The 25,027-nt window shown below is 51.4% G+C and overlaps 5 protein-coding genes across 5 annotated transcripts; 3 read left to right on the forward strand and 2 right to left on the reverse strand.

The window, feature by feature from the left end:
- Positions 1-7,535: 7,535 nt before the first annotated feature.
- Positions 7,536-7,976, reverse strand: coaA (Coactosin; the record flags this gene model as incomplete). Its single annotated transcript, XM_037317905.1, has 1 exon — positions 7,536-7,976. The coding sequence occupies one exon, from the start codon at positions 7,974-7,976 to the stop codon at positions 7,536-7,538; it is 441 nt and encodes a 146-aa protein (XP_037183415.1).
- Positions 7,977-9,472: 1,496 nt separating this feature from the next.
- On the forward strand, positions 9,473-10,550 carry yanD-1 (Short chain dehydrogenase yanD; the record flags this gene model as incomplete). Its single annotated transcript, XM_037317906.1, has 2 exons — positions 9,473-10,374; positions 10,433-10,550. The coding sequence occupies 2 exons, from the start codon at positions 9,473-9,475 to the stop codon at positions 10,548-10,550; spliced, it is 1,020 nt and encodes a 339-aa protein (XP_037183414.1).
- A 2,039-nt stretch (positions 10,551-12,589) lies between these two features.
- Positions 12,590-13,803, reverse strand: CGCA056_v002650 (uncharacterized protein; the record flags this gene model as incomplete). Its single annotated transcript, XM_037317907.1, has 3 exons — positions 12,590-12,846; positions 12,909-13,015; positions 13,643-13,803. The coding sequence occupies 3 exons, from the start codon at positions 13,801-13,803 to the stop codon at positions 12,590-12,592; spliced, it is 525 nt and encodes a 174-aa protein (XP_037182495.1).
- A 748-nt stretch (positions 13,804-14,551) lies between these two features.
- CGCA056_v002651 (uncharacterized protein) lies at positions 14,552-16,564 on the forward strand (the record flags this gene model as incomplete). Its single annotated transcript, XM_037317908.1, has 6 exons — positions 14,552-14,586; positions 14,656-15,320; positions 15,370-15,376; positions 15,513-15,941; positions 15,998-16,178; positions 16,244-16,564. 6 exons carry the CDS (start codon positions 14,552-14,554, stop codon positions 16,562-16,564), a joined length of 1,638 nt encoding a protein of 545 aa, XP_037182496.1.
- A 2,905-nt stretch (positions 16,565-19,469) lies between these two features.
- On the forward strand, positions 19,470-21,873 carry CGCA056_v002652 (uncharacterized protein; the record flags this gene model as incomplete). The annotated part of the gene is made up of 7 exons (XM_037317909.1): positions 19,470-19,492; positions 19,552-20,194; positions 20,243-20,318; positions 20,416-20,875; positions 20,954-21,149; positions 21,207-21,788; positions 21,850-21,873. The coding sequence occupies 7 exons, from the start codon at positions 19,470-19,472 to the stop codon at positions 21,871-21,873; spliced, it is 2,004 nt and encodes a 667-aa protein (XP_037182978.1).
- Positions 21,874-25,027: the final 3,154 nt, after the last annotated feature.

Genomic DNA, 25,027 nt, shown 5'->3' on the forward strand with positions numbered 1-25,027 from the left:
TGGTGGGTGGTGACACTTGGTGATGGTCGCCGACGAAACAACAACAGGCGCTGCTGCTTCATCCCACGGGGCGTCGGTCTTGTTCAACACGCCGCCGCCATACTGCCTTTGGGAGGCAGAGGAACCAGAAAGCCCTGCACCGATAGACACCGACTGCTAATTTGCGATTGCTGGCCGAACGGGCTGATGGTGGGTGGCATGATGGGAAGAGAGGGGCCGGGGCTGCCGCCAATTCAATGCGCTGGCTCGATGAGAAAATGTCTTGGCATACATCATCACTTTGGCGTCTTGGCGGTCCATCGAAACATATGCTCGGCCTTTTCCCCCCATCAACAAACAGTGTTCGCCGAGCGCTGAATGCAAGCTGCTTTGCTTCCCCGCAAAGCACCGAGTCGAGTCTCTGAGCCCTGTCGATGTTTTGAAGTCTTCGAGACACCGAATTCCTGCAATATCAAACAAGTGAAAAGCCTCTTTGATCATTGATGCGTGATGACAGGCGCTTATCAGATTGAAGGCAGCGACCACTAGGCCTGTTCCGGAGTACACGCGTACACAGACTGGATCCCAAACTTGATCATCCGTCATATACGCGCTATGCAATCCACACGGTCATACCGCGTATTGCTCAAAACGGAAGCTCGAGCAGTGGCGTGCCAGACCCTTGTCGTCAATTACGGCAGATGCCGAACGTCGACGGCGCCAAAAACTTTTTCCTCCTTGCGCCGTCGTCGGCTGACATCGCCGCTAAAGCCATGGCGGCCTTGACCATCGGCGAAATCATCAATCCCGGTCCGTTATTACGGAACAACACAGGGAGGGCTAGGGCGATTTTTTGTAGAGTTCTGCTGCTCTGAGTTGCGGAAAACAACAGGCCTCCGCTCCGGATGCTCCGGGGCGCCTCAGCCCTACCCCGACCCCAACCCCGACAGGCCTCGGCGTCGGTGAGCTAAACTTTCCGACCCTCGGTGCCGACCTGCTGATTATTATATATCTCTCGTCGGCTTTGGAACAGGGGTTTTCTTGGCGGGGTCAATTGAAAATCCATTGATGTCGGACACTTGCCGGCGGACTTGATGATGTGATGCCCTCAATTGTTTTCCGACCCGACTTTACCCAGTAGTCCTTAGGCTCGCTGGTGGGCGGTAAAGACCAAAGAATTTGTCCGGAGGCCGCTCCGGCTAGTGATCCTCGCAATACCACGTGCATACTTCGCCGGTATCGAGTTTATTTTCAATGGAGACCTGTGGCATCCCGAGCATCCCGCAGGATGCCAAGACTCTGATCACCATCGCTTGAAGCTTGTTGATCTGTCGCCTGCCAAAGCTGACTGTACCCGCGCGCTGAGTCGTATCTGCTGGTGCCAAGAAACTTACACGGAGTCTAGACCCCTAAATCGCGGGCGCCATCGTGGTTGTTGTTGCTGGTGTATTTTGGCCCCAATAGGGCCCGATCCATGTGCTAGCTGTGCAACCTACTGGTAACACGATGATGCCCCAAGTAAAACCATTAAGCCCCCAGAGTCTGACAGCTGAATTGGCTAAGGGGCTTGAAGGCACTGATATTGAGGCACCGTGGCTTGATGCCATACATAAGGGCAAGTTGTAACAGCGGTCCTTGGCCTTCGTTCTTTGGGCGTTAGCACAGCCCCTTTATAAGAGGTATAAATGGATTTACACTGGAGAGGGTACTTTCGCACTACTCGAACTCCTGAGTACTTAGGCGTCATTTTCATCGCTTGAAATCAGGCTGCTCGGGTTGTCGATGTCTAAGTTGGCAGATAGCCATCAGTGACTTCGAGATATGAACTCGGCGCTTTTCGGGGCCTCCTATTCAACCCCCTGGCCCGCTTTCCGCTGCCCCTAAATTCCGTACCACCTCTCAGTCTATCTCAGTGAGCCAAAGTTCTGCTTACAGCTAGCAGAGCTCTCGTAGCTGGAGGGGCCCTCATAGCCAGAAGACTGGAGGGAAACTTCCTCGCTCAGCGACGTACACCGAGGGGTGGTGCGGGCTAGGAGTGGCGGATAGCGGGTAAGATGTAGTAAATTATAAGCCCCTTTCTTTCTGAGAGAAACTTAATATAGCCTCAAAAGCTTGTCCGCCGATGGTTGCAACATATTTTAATGGTATTTGCAGACGCCTACATGGCCCAGACTGTGTTGGCTGTCTACTATTCATCAACACAACTGTCTGGCACAGGCGGAACATAAAACCTAGTCTTCAATCCCCGCGTTCTCATCTGCTTCAGGCGTTTCTTCTACCGTTTTCTAGCAAACCGCATATAATGAGTGCCCGCGTACCAAATGAACTTGAGACAGGAGGGCTGCAGAGAAGACCGCAAGCCACACCAGCTAGAGCCTTCTGGGACGAAGGGTTGCTGAAGCCCTTGCGAGTCATTCTCATAGATAAAAGACAGAGTCAGCATAATTAGTTCAGCCTAAGGTAAACGATGTACCGGCGTGAATTTGTGCTATGGAGTTTGCCCAGCGTTCCTAATCAACCCACCTGCCTGGCATTGGTGGAATGTAATACTTGATTTTCAGCCCCATCATTCGCATCTGCCTCAATCGCTTCTTCTCCTGCTTCCTCCAGAATCTTTTGTGATTGAAGCGGAAGCAGTGAACTGGGCACCATGTTGACTGATTCAGGCATGGGTGCCCTATCAAGTTCCCCGATTGACACAAAGTGTGAGTGTTCCCGTTAAAAGGCCACAACTCCACATACTGGCCACTGACATCGGTACTGCACATCCTTCTGTTTATCAAAATTCTTGCCAATGTTTCCATATCTATCTCGCCCGCATCTGCAGCTGATCGCAATCTCTCATAATCATAACAATTATTTCGGTCGTTTTATTTGGGTCGTTGTGGCTCGGGATTATCCAATAACCATTTCGCAAGAAGCTGACGGATTGTGTGACCACTGGCGACGTCCGATCGTCTAGCTCTCCACAAGCGGAGCCAGTAACTCATGAGTTGGCAACCTTTCTCCGGGATTATGATCAGATCTGGGTCAAAATTGAACTCCTCCAGCAGCTGGCTTGCAGAGCTACTTGAGTCCAGCCACAGCATGTCCATAGCGTAAAGGCGAAAAGGATCAGAGGCCAGTAGGTCTAACCCGCCAATCACTATTTCTCTAGGCTTGCGCGAGACAAACCAAGGCCTTGCTAACTTTTGACCTGGCATATACAACTCGAAGGGTTGTGCACGTGTTTGGTGTTCTTCTTCCAAATAGCTTCGCACGTTTACCTCGATCTTCGCCAGCAATTCTAGCCATTGAGCAACATCAGACTGGGTGTAGTCTAGTCGGCCATGGTCCATGAGACACTGTAGAGCTGTTCTGCCACTCCTATCCGCGTGGTGTACACTCCCACCATTTTGGAGTATCCCAAGCACTAAGGTATTGCGACGTCGCTGCATTTCACTGGTTTCGGCCGTCTGCCACCACGCGCAAACCAGACGAAGCAATGATCCCAAGTACTCACTATGTGGCAATATTGTGACTTGCAATCCAACCGACATGAACCATTCAACCGCATACAGCAGAAGCCCACCATCGTAGTGCCCATCTAAGTCTGGTCGGAGCAGAATTTGCTCTGGCGTGTATTCTGCGAAATCGAATCTCGATATGACCGATCCAAATCGTCCAGGGCTTATCTTGCGTGTCAATCTAAAAGTAAAGAGTGTTAACTTTTGCTTTTAACCCAATGGCAGCAACTTTGCCACAACCCTCCAACTAAACATCTGTGCATCAGCTGGGAAGGGTTGACCGTACGTGCTTTGAATCGCAAACAACTCGAAGTTGCATCCTTGAAAATGCAAAAAGCGTCCGATGTCTGTATTCCCGAGTATGTCGGCCATCTGTCCATCTCATGGTGAATGTTAAACACGATGCCGAAAGTTATTGCTCAAAGGAGGGGATGCCCACCGATGCAATCGATTGTCCGGTGTTAGCGACAGTACTATTGATAGTACAAACGCCTTCGTCTAAGATAGCGAGAAACTCTTTCAATCCACCGTATTTGAGAACTGGGAATATTTGCATACGGAATGCCCGGTAAGACAATACGTGATGGACACGCAAGCTATAAGTTTGTGAACAACCTCCTAGCTGTTGAATGGTGAATTCTATAGAGGCTGATAGAAATACCGGTGTAATCCGGTAGTTTCTATTAGTCTTCTCAACTATCGTCTCTGTGCCACAGGCACTCCGATACATTCGCCGCCATTTGGTGATTTCAAAGCGTGCCGATATAATGCCTGGCCAGAAATAAGCCGCATATGAATTTGATGTGTCCATTGAAATCGGAAGTTTGACTCTTTCTGATGCGATCGGGTTGTTCGGAGGACATCTAGACTGGGCGCTGATGAGTTGTTGGGTTGTTTGTCGGTTTCTAACCTCTGCGGCAGTATCGCCATCAAAGTGTGATACACCCGTCATCTCCTTGCCATGGGCAAGCGGCAAGTCGTTATAGCTCGTAACGACATGTTAGACTGACGGAAGCAATATAACTTTATGGATACTTACAACAGACTGGTAGTCAAAGCGACATTGAGCACCTGCAAAGACAACCCCAGCTGTCGCTCCAGCTCGAGGATCTCGTCCCCTTTAAGAGAGAGCCTGAGTCTCTCCCAAATCTTCAAAGACGACTTACCTTGTGTTTGTGATATGTGGCTCTTCCCAGTTATATCTTGAATCGAGGATACCCTGCGTAAGCAGACAGCCAAGACATCGTGAAGGTGGTTATATCCCGGAGCCAAGTCACCCAATCGTTTTCGTTGATATTCCAACGCGTTGACAACCCCTATCGCCATTGAACAAACCAGTTTGAGAAGTTCGTTAAGACGATTGATCTCATGCGGTGCTTCTTTGACAGTGTCGAGAAAGGCTATGAGCTTCCGGGTTGCCTGGCTCAGCTGCATTGCCAGGGAAATCACCCCAACAATGCTTGCTGCCACACTGAGGCCGTCCATTATCGCGTGACTCGAATTTTTCTTGATGAGAATGAAGCAGCGTGAAGGGATGGGGAGCTTCACTGATGGCGGTGTTGCTTTTTAGAAAACGTCGAATATCAGTAAGGAAATCAGGCTGTAGGCGTCAATCGCAGGAAGCTCGTCAGCGTGGCTACGAGTGATTGGCTTGAAATTATCCGGCGCGCCTAGAATTGCGTTTGGGGTTCCGCACAGTAAGCCTTGCGAATCAAGAATGTTGCGATTTTTGGTGCCCAGGCTGTGTGCAGAAGAGTAAACAGTGGATCGTTTTAACAGGTCGTGACTAGTTTCCTCAAGCCGCTAACCCTCACTTTCCTACCGACGGTGAAGTATCGCCATTGCTGTCACTTGTGTGTCACAGAAACACTACACAAGGGGCTCCATATTAAGCCCATCCCTCAAGTCTTGAGCCGAGATATCGCAAATAAGGGAAGTCAAAAGAGAGACCTGTATAGGATGCGGCCTAATTGCGGGCAGGGTTTTATTTAGCAGGTGACCGCCTGCGGGCGCATCTTGTTGACTGCCATTATATATACCACTCTGGCAGTCACATGTGACCGGCATCACTACCTTTTTTATAGCCTAAGGTAAATGTCGTTTATTGGCCAACAGAGCTCAGGTTCTCCAGGACTGAGCTGGGTGATAAGAGGTGGTCTCTGGATAATGGATGCTTGCGGGGCAGACGCTAGCAAACAAGGCAATGTTACCAGCTGCTGTGCCTCTGCTCAACATGAGGCGACCAACTTCGCTAGGTCCTTTCCCGTGCCGAGCCCCGTATATCTTAGGGGCACGACCCGAGATATCCCCGTTGCTCATAATCAAACCCCCTCCCCCACGAGACGCCGTCGCGTAAGGTAAGGTAAGGCGTCACTCAAGTCATCCGGTTGGGTTAATGTCCCGAGTAATGATTGAAGGCGCTTGTCTAGGAGACTTTTACGAATAATGAACCTCCACATTCGACGGGGGATCCAGACGAGAAGCCCCCATCATAGGATTGGCACCTCACGGAATCAACCCCGATTGCGTCATCATCTGCCGACGCCCCCGGACTTATCAAGACCCCGGGCGGCGTCCGCCAACCTCAGCCGTCCGGGCCCGAGTTACGACCATCGCCGGGGCAGTTCGGCACCGGCAAGGGGCGGCAATGAGAGGACCGAAGCATCGATAGCCCTCCATACGCCGGCCCTCAACCCGGGGCTACTAGAGCTTCCACCGGACTATATGCGCCCAGACCCCCACGACCAGGTATACCGCCTGCATCCTCCCTTCATATCGTCTACGCCGACCGCTGAGAGCCCGATGACAACCCGTTTCCAATTGTCACAGCAGCGTACCGGGAAGAACAAGCCCCACGAGCTCCGCTTAAGGCGACTTTCGATCAAAGAGTGTCGGCGGGTAGCCATGTCAGGGTGGGAACCCGCCTCGATCGAGTTTGATAATGACCTCAACATGTATTCCATGGCCAACATATATGCTTCATTCCCATGGTCTTTACCTGAGATGGATATTAGAGGATGTAAGGCCCACACGTTAAAACGCTTCGTGCAGCTGAAGCGGACCCCGACGACACACCAATTCTGGCATATTACGAAGAACGTAGTCAACGACACCCTAAGGCCAGAGAACCGGCGTAAGCTGGAGAAATATGGGTGGCACGTCAACAATGAAATCGCACGCGACTTGATATTCACTGCCGAGTCGGTCTCTCTCCTATCGAGGGACAATAAGTGGAAAGACGGGAAGGGGGTTCACGTCGACACCGAAACGAGAGGACTCTTCACCATAGCCGTTGACCATACAGCCCAAAAGAAAGACGCACTGCTGGCATGCTAGGCTGCGAAATGCTGGCTACTGGAATCTGCGGACTGGCGGAAAGGGGCTCAGAGAATAGATGTCGATGCAGATTTTTATCGGGTTAATCTCAAGGACATTTAGTAGGTCTAACTAGCCCCTGCGTGGACTGGCCTGTTCCATGTTTGCTTCCTCCTCGGAAGCGGAGGCGCCGACGTTGCAGGGATCGGCCCGGGGGACAAACAAGCTTAGGAGGATGAGGCTACTGACGTGGCCGTTTCGGTCCCAAGGTGGGAGAGTTCGTCTGCGGGAACGCCTAAGACGCAGGATATACCCCGAGATTGGATGGCAAGATGCTAATTCCCTTCGATGCCAGGGACCGGAATCGAACGCTGCTTCTAGAGGGGTTCCATCAATGCTGTTATTATGAGCCCCATTGACGTGTTACGGGGGCTACCTGGGTCAATGCAGCTTGCAAGATCTGTTGGACAGTGACACTAGCAGTAAGAAGAGATGACTCCTAGATTCGATCGGCTCGCGCCGGCCCCAAAACAGGAGACAAATATATATATCCAAGGTATGCTGTATTCAAAAAGTATGCATATCGCTCCTAAGCGCCTCCGCCTGGCCAGATACCGTGTACTCGTAGCTCAAACACCGCCAAATCAGCCCGCCGCCGCCGCCGCTCACCGCTCTCCCCCTTTATGTGCTTTTGTGTCTCTTTCTCCTTCCAATTGGTATCAATTGGGGTTTTGCTCAGCCGCGGCCGCCGTTGTAATCGGCACCGCCAGCCTTGCGTAACCGCTTGACGATGTCGTCCTCGTCCAGATCGCCCTTGTCGCTCGCGTTGACCGTTATGCTGTGGTGGGGCAGCACCCTCTTGACCTCGCTGCTCTCGATGCTCACGCGGGCCTTGCGCATGATCTTTGTGTTCTCGCCGATCCAGATGACGAAGGCGAACTTGACGCGCTTGCTCTCGGCGTCGTTGGCGTACTCAACGCGCACGTAGGCGTACTGCACCTGCGAGTTGTCCAGCTCCGAGGCCAGCTCGGTGAGGCCGCCCGTGCCCGTCTTGGTCAGGCTCATCTTGTTGCCGACGGCGCTGGCGTACGAGATGAGCAGCCAGTTGGTCTCGTCCTTGTCAGAGCGGACGGCCTCGTAGGCCGTCGCGATCTCGGGGGCGTCGAGGCCGGACATGACGGGCGGTTTTTGTGGAGGGAGGGTGGTGGGAGGAAGAAGGGGGCGGCGGGAGATATGTCGGTAGGTGGAGAAGTTCGGTCGGGGGAGGACGGCTAGGTCGGCGGGAGGAATTGCGTAAGGACACGCAAATTAGACGGAAGGATGTGGACGGGAGAGAGAGCGGTTCGTCTCTGGGATCCCGGACCGGAAAAAGAAAGGGGGTTAGGGGGGGTTTGGTCGTGGAACTCGGTGAAGGGCAGGATTGGCGGTGATGTCGGGAAAGGCGAAACGACCCTGAGAAAGGCCAAGGTTGCATTTCCCTTCCAGCCCACCTTCGTCTTTACCCCACCATTGGCCTCGCATGAACCCTGACGAATCAAGAGGAGGGGGAGGGGGCCTTGGAGGGGCTTCAGCTAGAAGAGGGAGGGCAGCCGGGTTTATGCCGAGCCACAGTCGGCCTGTTGAGCCACACGGAGGACACGCGCCACAGTGGAGCCTTCGGAATCGGTTCGAGCACACCGAGAATGTCCAGATTGCTCACCGAGTTTCACCGAAGATTGTATCGCCATCCCGGTACACCACATGTTTTACCCCCTTAACCTTCTCCTGATGTCTCTTTCTTCATGCGTCCCAAGACACTGGCCTAGAGCTTCGCGGCTAACTGGAAGGTTTATTCATAGACGACGGTCACATTCACATCTCCAAACATTGTCTTTTGCCTCTTGAGACCTCTCGACCCTCCACGATGTCACTCCCCAGACTTGGCGTCCATCGGCCGTCGACCACGCTATTTGCGGACCCCAACGGCGTTCTTTTCTTAGCACAGACATGCAACACCGAGCGTCGTGGACCCTGACCCCGTCGCCGAGCCCGCTGCCGATCCTGCGTCAAACAAAGCTCTCCCCCTCCGTGCCTCCTTCTTACACACATTCTTGAAAAACCTCTTGGCAAAGGGGCACCGTGATGGTGGTTGTCCAACGTCGCACGCATAACCAAGTCTGATACCTAAGCGCCCAACCCTCAAGCGCACGCGAATAGGCGACGCCCCTCAGTCCGATCGTAGGCATTGGCGCGTCTCAACTTTGGTCGTCCGCCAGGTCCTCGGGACACCTCGCGCCCCGTGGGGAAAACCCGGTCAAAGGCAAAGCAATGCGGTGCTGCCACCCTCAAACCCCCCGACCCTTACATCGAAGGGGCGGGTTGGATGAGTGAGAGAGAGCATGACATCAAATATTATTAACAAGCCCCGGTCCTATACAAACACTACTGTCGGGAAAATCGAGCTAAGGGCGGGCGCGCAATCTCGTTTTATGTTTCTCATCCCCATAATTAACGGGTCCTCCGGGAGGGTACTTCATCTGCCAAACGTCACCTCGTAGCCGCCACTTTTTCCGACCTCGACAAGCTGACAAGCTTTCTCGCCAATCTGCCAATTTCGCCATCCTGACAAAACATCCAATCCCCCCCGCATATCGACGGTCGCAGTAAGAGGTACGAAATCGCAACCGCCCAGCATGTCCAACACCTTGGCCGAGCAGGCCGGCTGGGAGGCCAACCCGCTGGCCTTCGTCTACCGGCAGACCATGATCACGCCAGCCGAGATCCCATTGGAGTTCGACCTGTCCGACGCGACCCTCATCATGACCGGCGCCAGCAGCGGCCTCGGCCTGGAGGCGAGCCGTCAGTTCCTGGAGCGGCAGCTGGGGCGGCTTATCATGGGAGTCCGCAACACGACCAAGGGCGATGCGCTCGCCGAGGGCCTGCGGAGGGAGTTCCCCATGGCGCAGATTGAGGTGTGGCATCTCGAGATGGAGTCGTACGACAGCGTGAGGGCTTTTGCGACGCGATGCAAGAAGGAATTATCGCGGATCGACATCGTGATCCTTAACGCGGGCGTTGTCGCACAGACCTTCACCCGCTCACGGGAGGGCCATGAGCTGATGCTCCAGGTCAACTACCTCTCCACAGCGTTGCAGGCGATGTTGCTGCTGCCGATTATGAAGGAGAACAAGCCGCCTGGCGAGCCGGGCAGGCTGGTCATCGTCAGCTCGGACACGACGTACTGGCACACGCCGGAGGAGGATATGGTGACGGGGTCCCTATTCAAGCCCGCCGACAAGGAGAGGCGGTGGGGCTCTGCGAAGAACTACCAGAACTCAAAATTCCTTGGGCAGTTGTTTATGGACAAGCTGGCGACGTATGTGAGCCCAGATCAGGTCATTGTGAATCTGGCCAACTCAGGGCTTACGGCCGGCACCAATATCATCAAGCCGGCGACGGAAACCTTCTTTACGGGGCTGTTCAAGAAGACCCTAGGCCGCAGTGTAGAGATTGGGGCCAGGAGCTACCTCGATGCGGCGCTGGTGAAGGGGCCTGAGAGCCATGGAAGCTTTACCTCTGATGGAGTGATCAAGCCGTAAGTATCGTCTGCAGGATGCTCTGGCCATCTGGAACATGTGACTAACTGAATTCAGGTGGCCAGCGATCATGTACACCTCGGAGGGTACTGGCCTAAAAGAGAGACTTTGGAAGGAGACTAAGAGGGAGTCTGGCTTTGCAGAGGCCTTTGAGGTGATTGAGAGGGGCATCTGATTGGGGGCCTTATAGCGATTGGAGACTTTAACGAGCCAGAAGACAGGTTAGCGGGATGGCGGCCGATTGACCGGTTGTTTACTTCGGAAGAGTTGAGATGAATGTATGAGAGGGCTACAGGGAATTGATGGGAGATTGATGAAGGAGACATGATGGTAATAGCTGAAGGTCAGCCTTCAGCCCTGACCGCTACGAGAAGTATCGCGACCAGGAGTAATGAGCACGGAGGGATGGCAGACAATGAGGGCGGGCAGCGGAAGGGCACGATGAATAGTTCCACCCGACGGATGGAGGTGCAGGAATTTGGAAGGGGAGGAACGCGTTTGCAAAGAAGCTTTCTAAGGGGTTTTAAAAATCATAAATACGCACAGAACACATACCCTATGAAAATTCACGAGTCTTCAGTTGTACCGTATTTTGGCCAAGGCCCCTGAATCCCTCGAGCGATCCTTATACCGCTTAAAGACTCGAGAGTATCCACGAATGTGTTTGTTGGCTTGGGAGCTACTTGTGGGATGGTGGCCTGCTCTCTGCGGGCCAGTGGGAGCAGCCAACGGTCGCCTACTTGAGGGCAAAAATGTCGACAAAAGCGTCCAGCGGCAGGACTTTTGAAAACCCTCATAACTGAATTATACATTTAACAACCCGTCTTTACTGGGTTGGATAGATTTCGCATTTAGCTTGGCTGTTTCTGTAGCCTTTTGCGAAGTGGTCTATCGTACTTTGTGGCAACTGGCCTGACATTATCACCTAATAAATACATATCGTCTTCCCAAGAAACTGTCTAGTGGTAGCTATTTCGGCTTCATTAGTATATAAAGGCGCTCATATTACCGTACTTTTGATTCTGTGTTAGTACGAAGCTCTACTACATACTCTCTTGGTTTCCTTGTGAGCAGAGGCCTTATGTTATAAAGCTTAGTAACCCACAGCTTCTCCCAGTCGCTGAGCGACAGAATCTCTAAGGCCTTTTCCGTTTTAAATGTCCAATCATAAGTGCGTCCTATGACTTCTACGTAAGTTGTCGCTTGGAGGCATGAACGACCGCTTTCCTCGTGGGCCAAGAGCTTTAAACGCCGACCGCCGGCCTATAGACACGATATGCACACAACATCGTCGAGCGGCAGAAGGTTTGAAGCTTTTGTCAGGTCTAATGAGCTAATGCAAGCATACCTACCCGGGTTTATGTCAAGCGACATTTTCCCGCACGAGTGGTTGCCAGAGCCGTAACTAGCATAATGCACTTCAGATTGAACGCATAAGCCCGATAATTCCCCAAATTTGTCGAGTGGCAGAATTTTTGACACTTTAGTCATGTGCAATGGAAATTCACTGAGGTGTCCGCCACGTTTCATCCCGAACGGCGGTTTCCTGCACGAGCGGGTAGCTTCGTTGTAACTAGCCTTCTGAGATTTACGACGCATAAGGCTGATATTCCTTGAAATCATTGAGCGGCAGAGGGTCTGAGGCCTCGATCGTGATTGATACTTAGGTATAAAGAAGTCCATCGATCAAGTATCACGCCAAATGAGTCTTTCTGAGTGGGTGTCTTCGCCTTGCCTATCAAGTTCATAACTACCAAGTCACGAGCCGCAGCTTCAATTCACTGGACGGGCTTAGGCCCGCAGTTGCAATGTCGTCGATCACAATATTTGACGAATGATAATTACGATGAATAATTAATGGGGGTCAGAGTGCGGATTTGTTGCTTTCTATCATGCAGCCAGACCGGATGGTAATGCGATTTCCGCTTAAGCTGGAGCAGATCATAATTACTCTGCAGCCCCTAATCCCCGGAGTGCCTGTACTCGGTTCATCCGGTAATACATAGGCATTAATCACATGTGGGAAAACCGTGCAAAGCAAAAATGTTGATGTGGAAGAAGTGTAACGCAGATGAGTAGAAAATCTTCATAGTGTACCAACCTCATAGACTAGAAACGAAAAGACGCAGATAATGGGAGATTCGAAACCTGTCTCACCAAAGACCGCGCAAACATGTAATGCTGGTCCGCAAGATTGGCTTGTCACGGCCGACTTCAGTTACCCAGACCTACATATTCAACTACAGAAATTTCCGCAATTCCAGTCTTCTCAAACTCCGACTTCGTTGAGCCGAGAGCCCTTGGCGAGGGAATCGCATCCTGACCGAGCTCATCGATGTCCTCGTCGACGTCAGACTTGGAGTCACACTCTTCGCCATCTACGGTTTCATAAGGCTCGCCTATGGCTTTGTTATGTTCCTCCACCCAAGACTGTGAAATGGACCCAGTCTCGCTTTCGTCGCGAATGATCACTGAAGAAATCGTTAGTGCAGGGCTCAACCCAAAAAAGAGCCCTCATCCGTGTCAGACTTACTACGGCGCGCATATTTATGCACGAGGTCGTCTTCGTCGGCGACCTTTATACCGTGGTCTCGCAAGTGTGTGATCCCACAACCACTCTCAATTGGGTTCTGGCTGAAGCTGCGATCGGGACAACCGGAAACAGGACAACGTAGGATGAAATGCTCTTGGACGTCATTGGTTACATACGAGAATATCCAGCTCTCAGTGTAACGAGTCTCGACAATGTAACGGCGCACAGGGCGATTCAAGTCAGCTCCTCTTGATGGAATTCGTGCTTTCTTGCGTGGCCCCCCATCCGACACATCTGAGCGCCGAAGCTGACGTTTGGGCCTTTCGGGGTCAGGGTTACTTTGTGACGGCAATGTTAGAGTTGCAGCCACGGGTTATCATCTAGGCTTTTTGGGGTTAGGATTGTTTTGTACTGACCATGTTGAATGCTCCGACACAGAGCCGGTCATCCCCACTTGCTGTTGGATTGGATCGACGTGCGATGAAGCAGGCTAAACATCGTCAACAAATACACCTTAAGACAAGCTACAGAGACCAGATACGAGGAATTGAAATCATTAACATACAACATCTTCAGTCCTGGTCGTCCCTTCAAGGTAAGACACCGACTTTTGGAATGTAGACGGCTTGTCCCTCCCTAAGTGATAAGATACCAGAGGACAGCCGTCGAGCGTGTCGTAGTGGATGTGGGAAAAATGGACCCGAAAGCTGTCTTTAATGCGTTCAACAACCCACGGTCTCTCCTGCTCCTCAAAGTCGAGGGGCATATCAGCTAGAGCGGACTCCAGTGTCTTGCGTCTGATGTCCTCTGTATCACGGATAAGTTTGTTGAGTCGGTTCGTCATGCCTTGCGTGATTCCATCGTCAGCCCGTTTGAGTCGGGAGTCGACACTCATGATGGTCTTAGGAGACACTTGAGGCAAGCACAGCTGGCTGGAAGAGGCTCGGGAAGTTGGGGAAATTCTGACCAGGGCCATTTTCAAAAATCAAGCGCTGTTGATTAGAGAACTGAATAAAGACAGTGAAAGAATCTAGAATTTAGGAACCTGAAGTTCTTCGAAATTTGTTTTTAATCATAGACAGAAGAAACGGAGGGTTGGCAATGAACAATAGCGAGCGCCGAGGACGAATGCGTACCAGACGGCGGACGATGGAAGTACCACAATACTTTGTCCGTTTGCGTTACAGGGGGATTAACCACCTTGGCGTTTGCTCTACATTCTTTTGATGCCTCTATTAGCAAACAAGATACAAGGGCCCTGGACCTTAGCTTAGATAACGTGCGTAGACTAAGAAGTAAGAGGTACTTACCCTGGCTGCATAGCCCCATCCATTCATGAATGCCATTCATATTCAAAAATAGAGGCAGCTGAATACGTTGGCTTTTGCAACGTAGATGAAGGCATCGGTCCGAATGTTTGCCCCACTTGGACTGCTTGCACAAGCGATCCATTCTTCTTGCCTTCTTGAGAGACCTGCTCTCCTGATGCTCCTCGTTTTTCCTATACTGCCAAAGAATTTGTTTTTCACTTTGAAACTTCGAAACCTGGGAGTGGCTTCTATCTTCAGTTGACACTGTCGTGGAGAGACACGGCCAGTATTTTCAAGCTTTTCAACGACAACCCCTTGATAGCCTAGGCAGCTATGGCGAACCGTTCGCCGCAACGGCGCAAGCCAACGTCAGTAGTCCCTCACTTTTACATCAAACAGTTGACAATAAACTGAGAGTAAGCTGACACCTGTCGCAGGATATTGTCGAAGGACTGGGGAAGCACCGCAGTTCGTGCATCCCTCTACCCTCGTCATCAGGGGGCGCTCTTACGAGAGGTCTGGAACCAACACCCCAATCCTTGGTATGATGAGCGATACCAAGAAGGCGGCTTCTGTCCATATTTGTACCTCAACGACGACGGAGATGGAGTGTACTTGGGCGAACGGATAGATCTCAACCGTGTGGCAACACCTTCCAAGCCCTTCTTCGCCGAAGTGCCTATGACCAACAATGAATTTGTGAAAGCAGCACTCAGCGATCCAAGGGCCAAGACAATGTGGGAACGTATCAACACAGGACTGAAGAAGATCATTGAGACTGTTTTCAGGCAGGTTGTTCGAGATTGCAACGAAACGACGAAAGGTGGCCCATTCTACATCGATGGGATTGCCCTGGCATACCCTACGTATTGGACCGAGGTTGAGCGGAGGAAGTATGAAAGGCTCGTCAGGGAGGTTTTATCCACCTTTGAAGATGAGTGTCTGCGCCAGGTTCAGCCTCAAATTGTGTTTCATGAGGAATGTTTGGCCGCCGCCAACAATCTCTTCTCAACCATCACACAAAGCGATGCCGTCATGGGCCCCATTACCGACCAGCCGCCCCTACTGGTGACGATTGACTTCGGCGGCCACACTCTGGCAAGTATTCTTAAACCCTCTGAGTATTCTGGTTGTTTCCTAACTGATTACAGAATGGATGTACGCACTGTGTTGCAAGACGAGACCATGATGATTTAAGTTACTTTTTGGTGGGGGAAACCTTCGGTAAGTTTTGAGCTTTATGCATAGTAGCCGTTCGTGGCCAGCTGATTTGATTGACAATGTCAGTTGAAAGAGGTGGCATTCAAATTTGGGAGCAGGAGATAGCTGCATTTGCAGTCCAAACCCTGGAGAAGAAACGAAACGCACCTCTCCCCCCCAATGCACTAGAACACATCTTGCGGATCTTTCACCAAACTATTAAGCAACCGAAGGCAGAAAAAATCGAGGCGTTGAGCCTTTTTTACACAGATGATGACGGAGGGCACTTTCTGACCGTCCCCGCTGAGAAGGCCAAGCAGTGCTTCTGGAAAGCCATGAGGGAGCCCCTTGAGCGCGCAGCCAAGGAGATTGCCCGAGCTGCCTCATTGAAATACGATGTTCGTGTGGTGGTGTACGGTGGAAGTGGTCAGAACTCAATTGTGCAAGCAAAGATCAAGGAGGCGTGCGAGAAAGCCGGGGTTAACCCCCCTTATTTCGCACAAAATGGCTCACGTGCGAAGGAGTAAGTCTACATCCCAGTCTGTATCGACCCAAGTCGGCGACTAATCCTTGCAAAAGAACATGGAATGTCGCCAATGGGGCTGCGCATGCGACAGCATACACATTATCTGTTGAAGAGTTTGTGAGCAACGGCGCTGCTTTTGGAATCCGCAAGAGTACTCTCAAGCCGGGTGCACGACAAAGTGATTGCAGCCCGGCTATCGACTGGCTGTCTGACGTGGCTGTTGCTCTTGATTCTGTTAGTGGATCATCCTCATTCCCACGCACAAATTTCATATTACTGACTCTTCCTACTCCAACAAGAAATCTTCCAAATATTTCAAGACATGGTGCACCAGTAAAACCAGGCTCAAGATTATTTGCGACCCTTTCCTGAAGAAGGGCGCCAAAGGGAAACGCAGAACATTAGACATTGACCGATCGTACGATGTTCTCGAACTGCCACAACCTCCGCAAGGATATTGGGGGTATCGTCTCAGTTTCGGCAAGGACGGTCTTTCCAAGACACTTGTCATGGAACTCGAAAGTCTGGGAAAAAATGGAAAACCCCACGGGGGCTCCAAAATACAGCATTCCTTTCCACTTACGTCGATGGCACGTCAAACTGCTGTCTCCTGGACGTAGATGTGGACGATGAGGGCCGCGGCCTCAGGCTCTTGGGAGATGGCAGGCTTGAGGCTTGTCCGCTGGAAGCCATAGATGAGCAGCTTCAACATATGGTCCGGGAGGAAAGTGCTGCGGGTGTCAAAAGGAAAAAACCCCATCCCCGAGTGCCCGGGGTGAAGCCTTCAGGTCACTTGCCGCCGTTCAAGAGGAAAGCCCCGGCTCCTCCTGCACAAACGACACAAACTCTCATTGAAAGTTCAGAATATTCGTCTAGTAGTGATTCTGATACGGAAGCTCGCTCTTATGGGTGTCAAAAGGCAAGCACACAGCCAGGAGATGTTGGCCAGGCCCGCGCTACGTCGTCTTCGAGAACGGATGGTTTTCACTTAACGCCATACGAAGCTCTGAAGCAACTAGGGAAGCGATACGGGATGAGTTAAGACCATTTGCAGCGGCTGTGAACAGGTGCACTAGCAGGTTTAGTGCGATCTTGGGGGCCGGCTCATCGCTTGAACTGGAGACGGTAATGTAACCTTTGATGGTTCACTGTGCGCAAGGCGTGATGTTTTGTAGCTTTTAAATGAATCATCTCTTTCGTTTTTGTTGTAGCTCATTCATTCCATGCCCATGTAGTGTCCATCGAAAACTCTCCGTACTACCTATGCTTGGGCCAGAATCTCTAGATAGACGGAACGCATTGGCAACGAAGATACGTTATCCCATCGAGTGCTGCATGACGCCAGTACATTGAGGAGCCATAATTTCTCCAATTCTGGCCTCACTGAATTTTATGATTCGCCAAAAAGAAAATAAAATAAAAATCGATCAACTAGAACAACATTTGATGAGCTGTACCCCGCGTACTCTTCTCCTGGCGTCATGCAGCACTCGATGGGATAGGAACTAAAGCCCTTAGAATAAGTCTATATTATACTTGAAGAGCAGATTCTCCCCTTTCTCTTGTCAGCGCCAGATGTGTTTCGTCCTTGGACAGATCGATGTTGCCTCGGCTGAAAACGGACCTCTTATATCAGTAGCATGTAGACCGTTGGCAAGGGCATCTGATTTGGATCTCCGTGGAGGGCGCCACTTCTTCTAGATCAGCGTATGGACTGGTATTAGGTCGGCCCGTCGTGAGGTGTCAAGATAAGCTATGGAGGTGGCGGAAAGAAATAGGTAAGTCAGAAATTAGTGGGACATTGAAATGTCAACCTTTGACGCGACTAGTTGCATTAAGCACGGAAGCGAACATCTAATCGAGGCGGACGTTTAGAAGGCATGGTGTGAAGGGAGCCGCCGCCGCCTCAGGTTACGAAAAGCTGCCAATACCCTCTTCTGGAATATGAGCAGGCCAACAGACGTGCATATGACGAAAGGGGGAAGCTACGGATCGTCTGTCATCCATCTGTGCAAGCCAAGGACGGCTAATGGGATTTCGTCCCGGTGAGTTCATGCTATGACTCCATAGACCTCCTAGAACCGCGGTCTGGGCACTGGAAGTTCACGCTAAACCTGGAGGACTTCGGTGATGAGACATACGTGGTCGTCCAGCGGGACGAACTTGAGGGTGCCGTTGGAAAGCGGAAGTCAAAACCTTCGAAACGATTTCCCCGTCTCCTGCTCTATTTTGATACAAGCCATGGCCATTGTCTGATCAATGCGTAGGAGGCAGACCTTTTTCGGGGATTAGCTCTCACAAGAATCGGGAGATTACGGCCAACTCCAAAGCAGATGTAGCTCGCCAGGTAGATACTCTCTCTGCCGTATCGACGCGTCAAGGTGAGTCTCGAGATGAGCCGCTCGAAATATCAACACAAAATGGCAAAGAGCAGTGCCAATCTAAGAGAAAGGGCGGAAATGGTGGCACAACAGTCAGGGAGTTGCGAAAGAAGGTAGAAGTACCCGGAAACAACACAAGCCACGATCAAGGCGGAGGAGGAGACAAGCGTACGGAGCCGGGTGACATATGATGACATAGGGGCGTTGCTAGCGAGGATAGCACCTCAAAATGACGCTAGGTTAAATTGTTCTTCTTGTAATATTGTGAGCTGTCGATGATGACCTGTACAAAATACAGAGGTGCTGCTAGAGCAGTCGTTCTTAACTTGTCGACGTGATTACTTCAACGTCGGATGTTGTTTTGTTCAGCCAGGTGGCAACAATGAACTTCCTGTAGGCAGTGTGTGTGAGCCAGACCAACTTGAGAAAATTGAGCAGAGCCAGGGAAACCGGGCGGCTGTGTGATTGTTGGTCGAGCATGCCTGTGGGCCATGCTCAGGCCTGCATGTAACCACTTTCGGCTGTCTTGCGGATGTTTGCTTGCGAACCCTAGTCCATGCATCATGTACTGACACTAATCCATGGCTACCAGTCTTTGTTACGAAGTACCCATCGGTCTCCAACACAGCCAGTCAAGTGGCAGCCCGGTTACAGCAAGCCGCGACAGGTTACAAACGCTTTCCGATGTCCAGGCGCCATGACTGATACCAATCCCCTTAAGTAGAATCACGCCTCCCTCGACTCGTACGTATCAAATAGGACAGTATCACCCATCTCAGTGACTTCAGAGCGATCAGGGTCGATCGGCTGGCAGTACAATAGCCTCATGCCCCTCCATTCCCGACAATTATCTGGTGTCTTGCTGTAGTCAGCTTCAAGGCTCTGACCTGTGGCTGAACGGTTGATCACTGTTTTGGGAGTCACACATGCATGCCGGATGATACATCCGTTTGCTCCGACTTGCACATTCCATTGCATAACTTCTTGCAGCATCGCAGAGCTGGTATATGCCCCTTTTCCATTATTTACGCACATCCCACTCCGCGCCATCGTCAATACATCCAGCATCCTCCCATCGATCTGTATCTAACCCACATCACACCATCCACGTCTAATCGGGACAAGTACCCCGTCCAAACACATCATGGCTGCCCAGTCGAAGGAGGTGTGAGTATGCATCGAACACATTAAACCTCATCGCAATTAGCTCACAGTTGATGTTGGAGTACTCTGGGAATCGATTTAGGTAGCACCGGCGTGCGGGTGATGTTCTATCGTCGGATCGGAGATGACCACATTTTCGATCAGCTCTGGTGCAAGAATAGCCCAGCTTGGGAAACCAAGCGCTATGGTGGAGGCCAGATCAAGCCAACAATAACCCCTTTCGATGGCGGTCCAGTATACAGTCCAGACGCCCAGTGTCGTGGGCGCCGACAGGTTTTGGTCAAGTGGATCTTCGGGGACGGCAAAGGGTTGGACTCCAATCACCCTCTTCGAGCCGAACTGGACGGATGCTTTCGGAGAGACGATTTCAAGAAACGCTGCAAAGACGGATTGAAGTCTATCGTCAGGATTGTGGCCAAGGGGGTCGAAGAAAAATGTAAGTCGGAAGGTTGGCAAGTCACTGGGCTTGGCGTGTCTGTTCCAGCTACCTGGACATATGATGAGCAGGATGAGTACAAGGCCCTTCTGAAGGGCGCCTTCACCTCCAAAGCGATACAGCAGGTTCTTGAGTGCAATCTCTATTTCCATACCGAGGTCGAAGCATTTGCGCACTATTTGATGCATAACGCACAGAAGTATCGAGCTATCTTCCCCAAGACCGCAGACACTACAATACTCGGCCTGGACTTTGGAGGATTCAGCATGGTTAGTTTACGTCTAGTCTAATGCGAAAAATGCTGATCAATTCAACAGAGCGGTTGCCCCTTCAGAGCCAGAGCATCTCCATGTGTAGACGCGGCAGCATTCTTCAGACTCGGGGATCCATTCGGTAAGCTGGAAGTTTAGATTCTGTGTGAAGTACTCAGAAACTCTGACACGCGGGCTGGCAAATGGGCTTGACGTTGCTGACCAACGACAACATTCAGGGGCTGGCGGTGGTACCGAGCACTGGGAATCCTACATCAGCGAGTTTTGCACCGAAGGAACGCTGAAACCCGACGGACCAGACAGGAAGAAGTCCTTTCTCGATGAAAATTTACGTGCCCAACTCCTGGAAAGTTTTCATCAGCAGATTGCCGAATCTGGCGTCGAAACATTTCGGGAGATGAGACTACATGCTAACATCTCAGACTCTATCCCGGTCTTAATTCCTGAGTCGGATGTCAAAGCCACTTTTGAGGCAGCTATGAAAGCTCCTCTAGACATGGCTCAGCAACACATCAATGACCTTGGGCGGCTATATGGCGCGTCTCATCAGTGCAGAGTGGTGGTGACTGGGGGCAGTGCAAGGCACTTCGAGGTTCAGAGACGTCTCCGACAGTACTGCAAAGACGCAGGGCTAAGGTTCAAGCCCATCTTCGCTTATGATACAGCAAATGGCAGCCCGTAAGTCATCTTCTCATTCCACGGCATCCCCATACCATAAGATTACTGACCGACGCTCCCCTGGGCGCTTTCCAACAGAGCCTTCAACGTCGCCCGAGGTGCCGCATTGGCCACTTCCAAGCCAATAACGGTTAATGAGTACATGAGCAACGGCGCGGCATTTGGCATTCAGATGCTGCAACGCGACTTGTATGTGCCTAAACAGGGTTCTGGCGACAGAGTCGCTAGTAACAACGAGGTCTGGGATGACACTGCTGCTATCCTTTTCAACCAGGTACGAGAACCCCCATGCAACTTGTAGTTATTTAGAACTAACATTATGTCATTTCAGAAGCACCATTCTGCAGATATCACGACGTCGGGCACAGACAGACTCAAGATCATCTGCGACCCATTCCATGGCCGTGGAAACAAGGCGGGCTTACTATTGGCCCACGACCAATGTTATGACGTTGTGGAACTTCCCATCCCCAAGAAAGGAACATGGCGATTCACTGTCGACAGCGTCCGGCAAGGTCACGATGGAGAGCGCATGTTCTTACAGCTGTCGAGACGTCGGCTTGGAGAGGTCTCAACAGAGGTCCCCGTCTTACACCTCGAACTCTACTTCGACCGAACGGCAAACTGCTACTTGATCTACGACGGGAATGGTAAGATCGACGATGCTCACCGTGGTTTGGCTCTGACAGACGACGATCAGTTGGTCGCTTGTTCTAGTGCCGCAACCTCACCGCAAGTGGAAGAGGCCGCACCAGTGCCCGAAGGAACACCGCAGGCGAAGCGCATGATGAAGCGGACCCGGCAAATGGCTCCTATGGCACGCCTCCCCTTCACTCCAACCAAGAGAGCCAAGCCAGTCGTGACAAGCTCGGGTGCGAAAGATACACCGTCATACAAGGAGGCCAGGGAAAGTGTGAGACAAGCTGTATCTTATGTCTTGAGGACAACATAGCAGGTTGCTGACGTCGGGACAGCCTGTGAACGGGAAGAGTGTGTAAGCATTGCCGAACTGATATGTGTCCCATGTCGACTTTAACCGTGGCTGGGCGGCCAAGCTACCATGAGGATTTGCTGGGCACTGCGCTTGATCCTGGCGATATAATGCTGTGTGCGGTAATTATGGATTAGGCAGTATACGCAAGTAATTTATGCCAATATGGTGGCCGATTTGCAGCCCCCTCTGATACTAGGTTTCCTCGTTGTGACGATGTAGTTAATGTACTCATTGGGCCTGATTATTGTCGTATTTTTGTCCGATATGCCTGTTATGCAGAGTGCATGAGTATTGGATCACAGATACACGTAAATACTCGTATGACGAGTCGTACTCCGAAACCGGCGGAGATGGGCGGCCTAAGGGCTATTCCTACGCTGTGTGACCTATGCATCTCTGTGCAACTGATGTTACTCGCGCCCTCGATTAGTGACTGCATACGGATAATCTTTTCTCTATTTCCTCAGAGATGTCTGGAAAGTGTCTGTTCTCCTGGCCACGCCACTTACACGCACCAATGCACTCTGCAAAAGTGACGGTCGAGAAATTGAGACTTCGAGGCATGCGGGCTCCGTCACGGAGGGTTTACCCCAAGCGGAAGTTGTCCACCGACAGCGTGCTAGGTGGTGAATTTGCACATATCCCTGCCCTGTTCCGTTTGTTATCATAGGGCGCGCAATACCCATGCGGCGGATCCACGCCCGCCGCCTGACCAGCCGCAGGCTTACCTTGCCTCACTTGAGGGAAAACGTTTGCTTTTTTCGCCAGACATGTTTTGCGCAGCCACGAGGGACTTCTGAACGCGGGATGAAGCAAATGACAGGAATAAGAATTGCACCAATCGTTGAGGAATGCTGCAAGGTGTCAAACGGAGCGTCTAAGCACAGCCATCATCCAGGGTCTCGTTTACAGCATGGCAAGCTAAGATTCCCCTCTCTCTCGGATCGTCTCTTGATACGCCGACATCGTGGTAATCGATGAGCCTCAACGTTTACCTCTCTGGATGTCCGATGCGTTGGTAAGTGAGTTCCTTGTTCCCCGGAACACGCTAGTGTCGGCGACCTACATGTCGCCCTCCTTCTTCCCTTCACTAAACGCGTTGCAATAAGGAGAAGTTTGTCGATGCACTATTTGAACGTGTTGGTGGTATTGATGATACCCTTGCCCTTTGCTTCCAAGTGGGTCTCATGGCTTCGGCTTGGGGAGAAGGCGACTGCGTTCTATAGGGACAACTATTGGGCAGGATTCTGGGACATGATGAAAGCCAATATTCAAACGGACTTTCCGTGGATCAATGACAGTCGATTCCATCTTGCGTATGGAGGACTGGGAGGGCTGGCGTGCTGGCTACCAGCAGCTTCATTCAGACTTAGCATAGAGATGAGGTAGCAGGCTGGCTTGAGTTTTCTTAGTACGCTGTGTAGATCCCAGTAAAGAGTTAATTACAAACTACACGAAGCTGCTTTCAAAATAGACAAAAAGATCGCAGACGCAGAAGAGAAAAGAAGCGGTGTCAGTATGCGGCGCAGATCGACACCTCTGGCTTGGTAGACGGGAAACGCGTTGGATTGGGGGAAAACAACAACGTGCCGAGCCTCGTTCTGTCGTGAGTGCCGGTACGTAGACATAATACTTTTACCTGATCCTTTGGTCCAGAATCTTGCTGCAAATTTCCTCCCTGTTCCCCAGCACACGCTAGTGTTGGTGACACCCTTGAACTTTGTGACCTCACCACATCGTCGTTTGGCAAGACGTTTGGCGCTGCTAAGATCCTGTGCTTACTACCACTTCTTTCAATCTTTTGGTCAAGGATGGAAGATGCTCCAGGGCGCTCGTCATATCAGCGATAGTACATGTACTGTTGCAGAGGGTGGGATAATGATAGAAACCACAAATATCAAGCCCATTGCCGAATGAGCTGCGTGACCCTGCCGTAGTACTACCTGAGAAAGGAAGCATGCATTATGCATGTTTGCTGGACCCGCAATCCCGCTTGCTCATACAAACACGGATGATTCTGAATTTCTGACCGGTGAGCCAATTTCAGAGCCCGAGCTCATTAGGCAATCGGACTACGCGAATGCGATGATTGGCTCCGATAGTAACAACCTGCCGCTAACTTGGTTCAACTCGTGGGAAAGTGTCAATGCAGACTTATGCATTTCAGAGACAGACCTTGGGGTGCATTCCGACTGTGTGCTTCCGCTCTAGACCAAGGCGAGCCCTGAAGGACCGAGCCTAGCTTCGACAGATCGAGAAATAGCACCTCCATGATCATGTCAGACGCTAAAGCCTTTGACGGTGAGGGAGCTGCGAGAAGACAACCTGATGTGGACATAAGGGCTCAAAATATGATTTCGTGGGCTCACAATCTCACTTTAGTAGGAGATCCGACGTTTCCCAAAACTAGTTGGACCTTGGCATAGTAGTGGTTAAGTTAGTGTTTTCCTACATGCGGTGCATATTGACATGAGCCTCAGGCTGTTCAAGTCAAGTCAGCTAACGGACTGTCGGGCGACCATCAGCCAGAGAGTCCGTTAAGTCTCCGGCCCCGGACCGACCGCCACGGAGCCGTGCGTGTACACCAGAAGCGTGAGTTAACATCAAATTACGGAGGTCCTTTGAGCCGTGAATCTTGGCTGGATTCCTCGAAAAGTACTTTCTACACATAGTGTGTGCATATATAAGTGTGGCTCCGCGACGGCTAGGTGGCGTCTCATCATGACGCATCTGAAAGACCTTGCCCGTTGAACTGAAGCTTTCTTAGGTTTAATGTGTCTATTCAACATACTGCTGCTTGTTCAACCGTTTTAGCGAAGGGGCCGGGGACACGACTGCTGACACGCGGACTGCTTCAATCGAGGCCTCTATGCTCGAAGAAAGCGCCAATCTTTACGCCTGAGACTCGGGGTTTCAACCATTTTTCTCGCAGTCCCTTTCGCATGGAGCGCAGGCCGAGAAAACCAAGACATACAGGAACGCAAGAGCGTGTTTATCTACATTTACAACTGAGAAGATACTTACTATTTTGAAGACTCTTCACCAGCTATAACTTTCTATAGGTCAGCCATCATCTGAGTTCCACCTATCTAGACTTCCACGGTGATAGGTGGAGGTTTGCATAACACCGTCTAAGGGTACCTAGCTCAATCCCGATA

The sequence above is a fragment of the Colletotrichum aenigma genome (assembly GCF_013390185.1).
Source record: "Colletotrichum aenigma strain Cg56 chromosome Unknown KSG_Cg56_contig02, whole genome shotgun sequence".
NCBI lineage: Eukaryota > Fungi > Ascomycota > Sordariomycetes > Glomerellales > Glomerellaceae > Colletotrichum > Colletotrichum aenigma.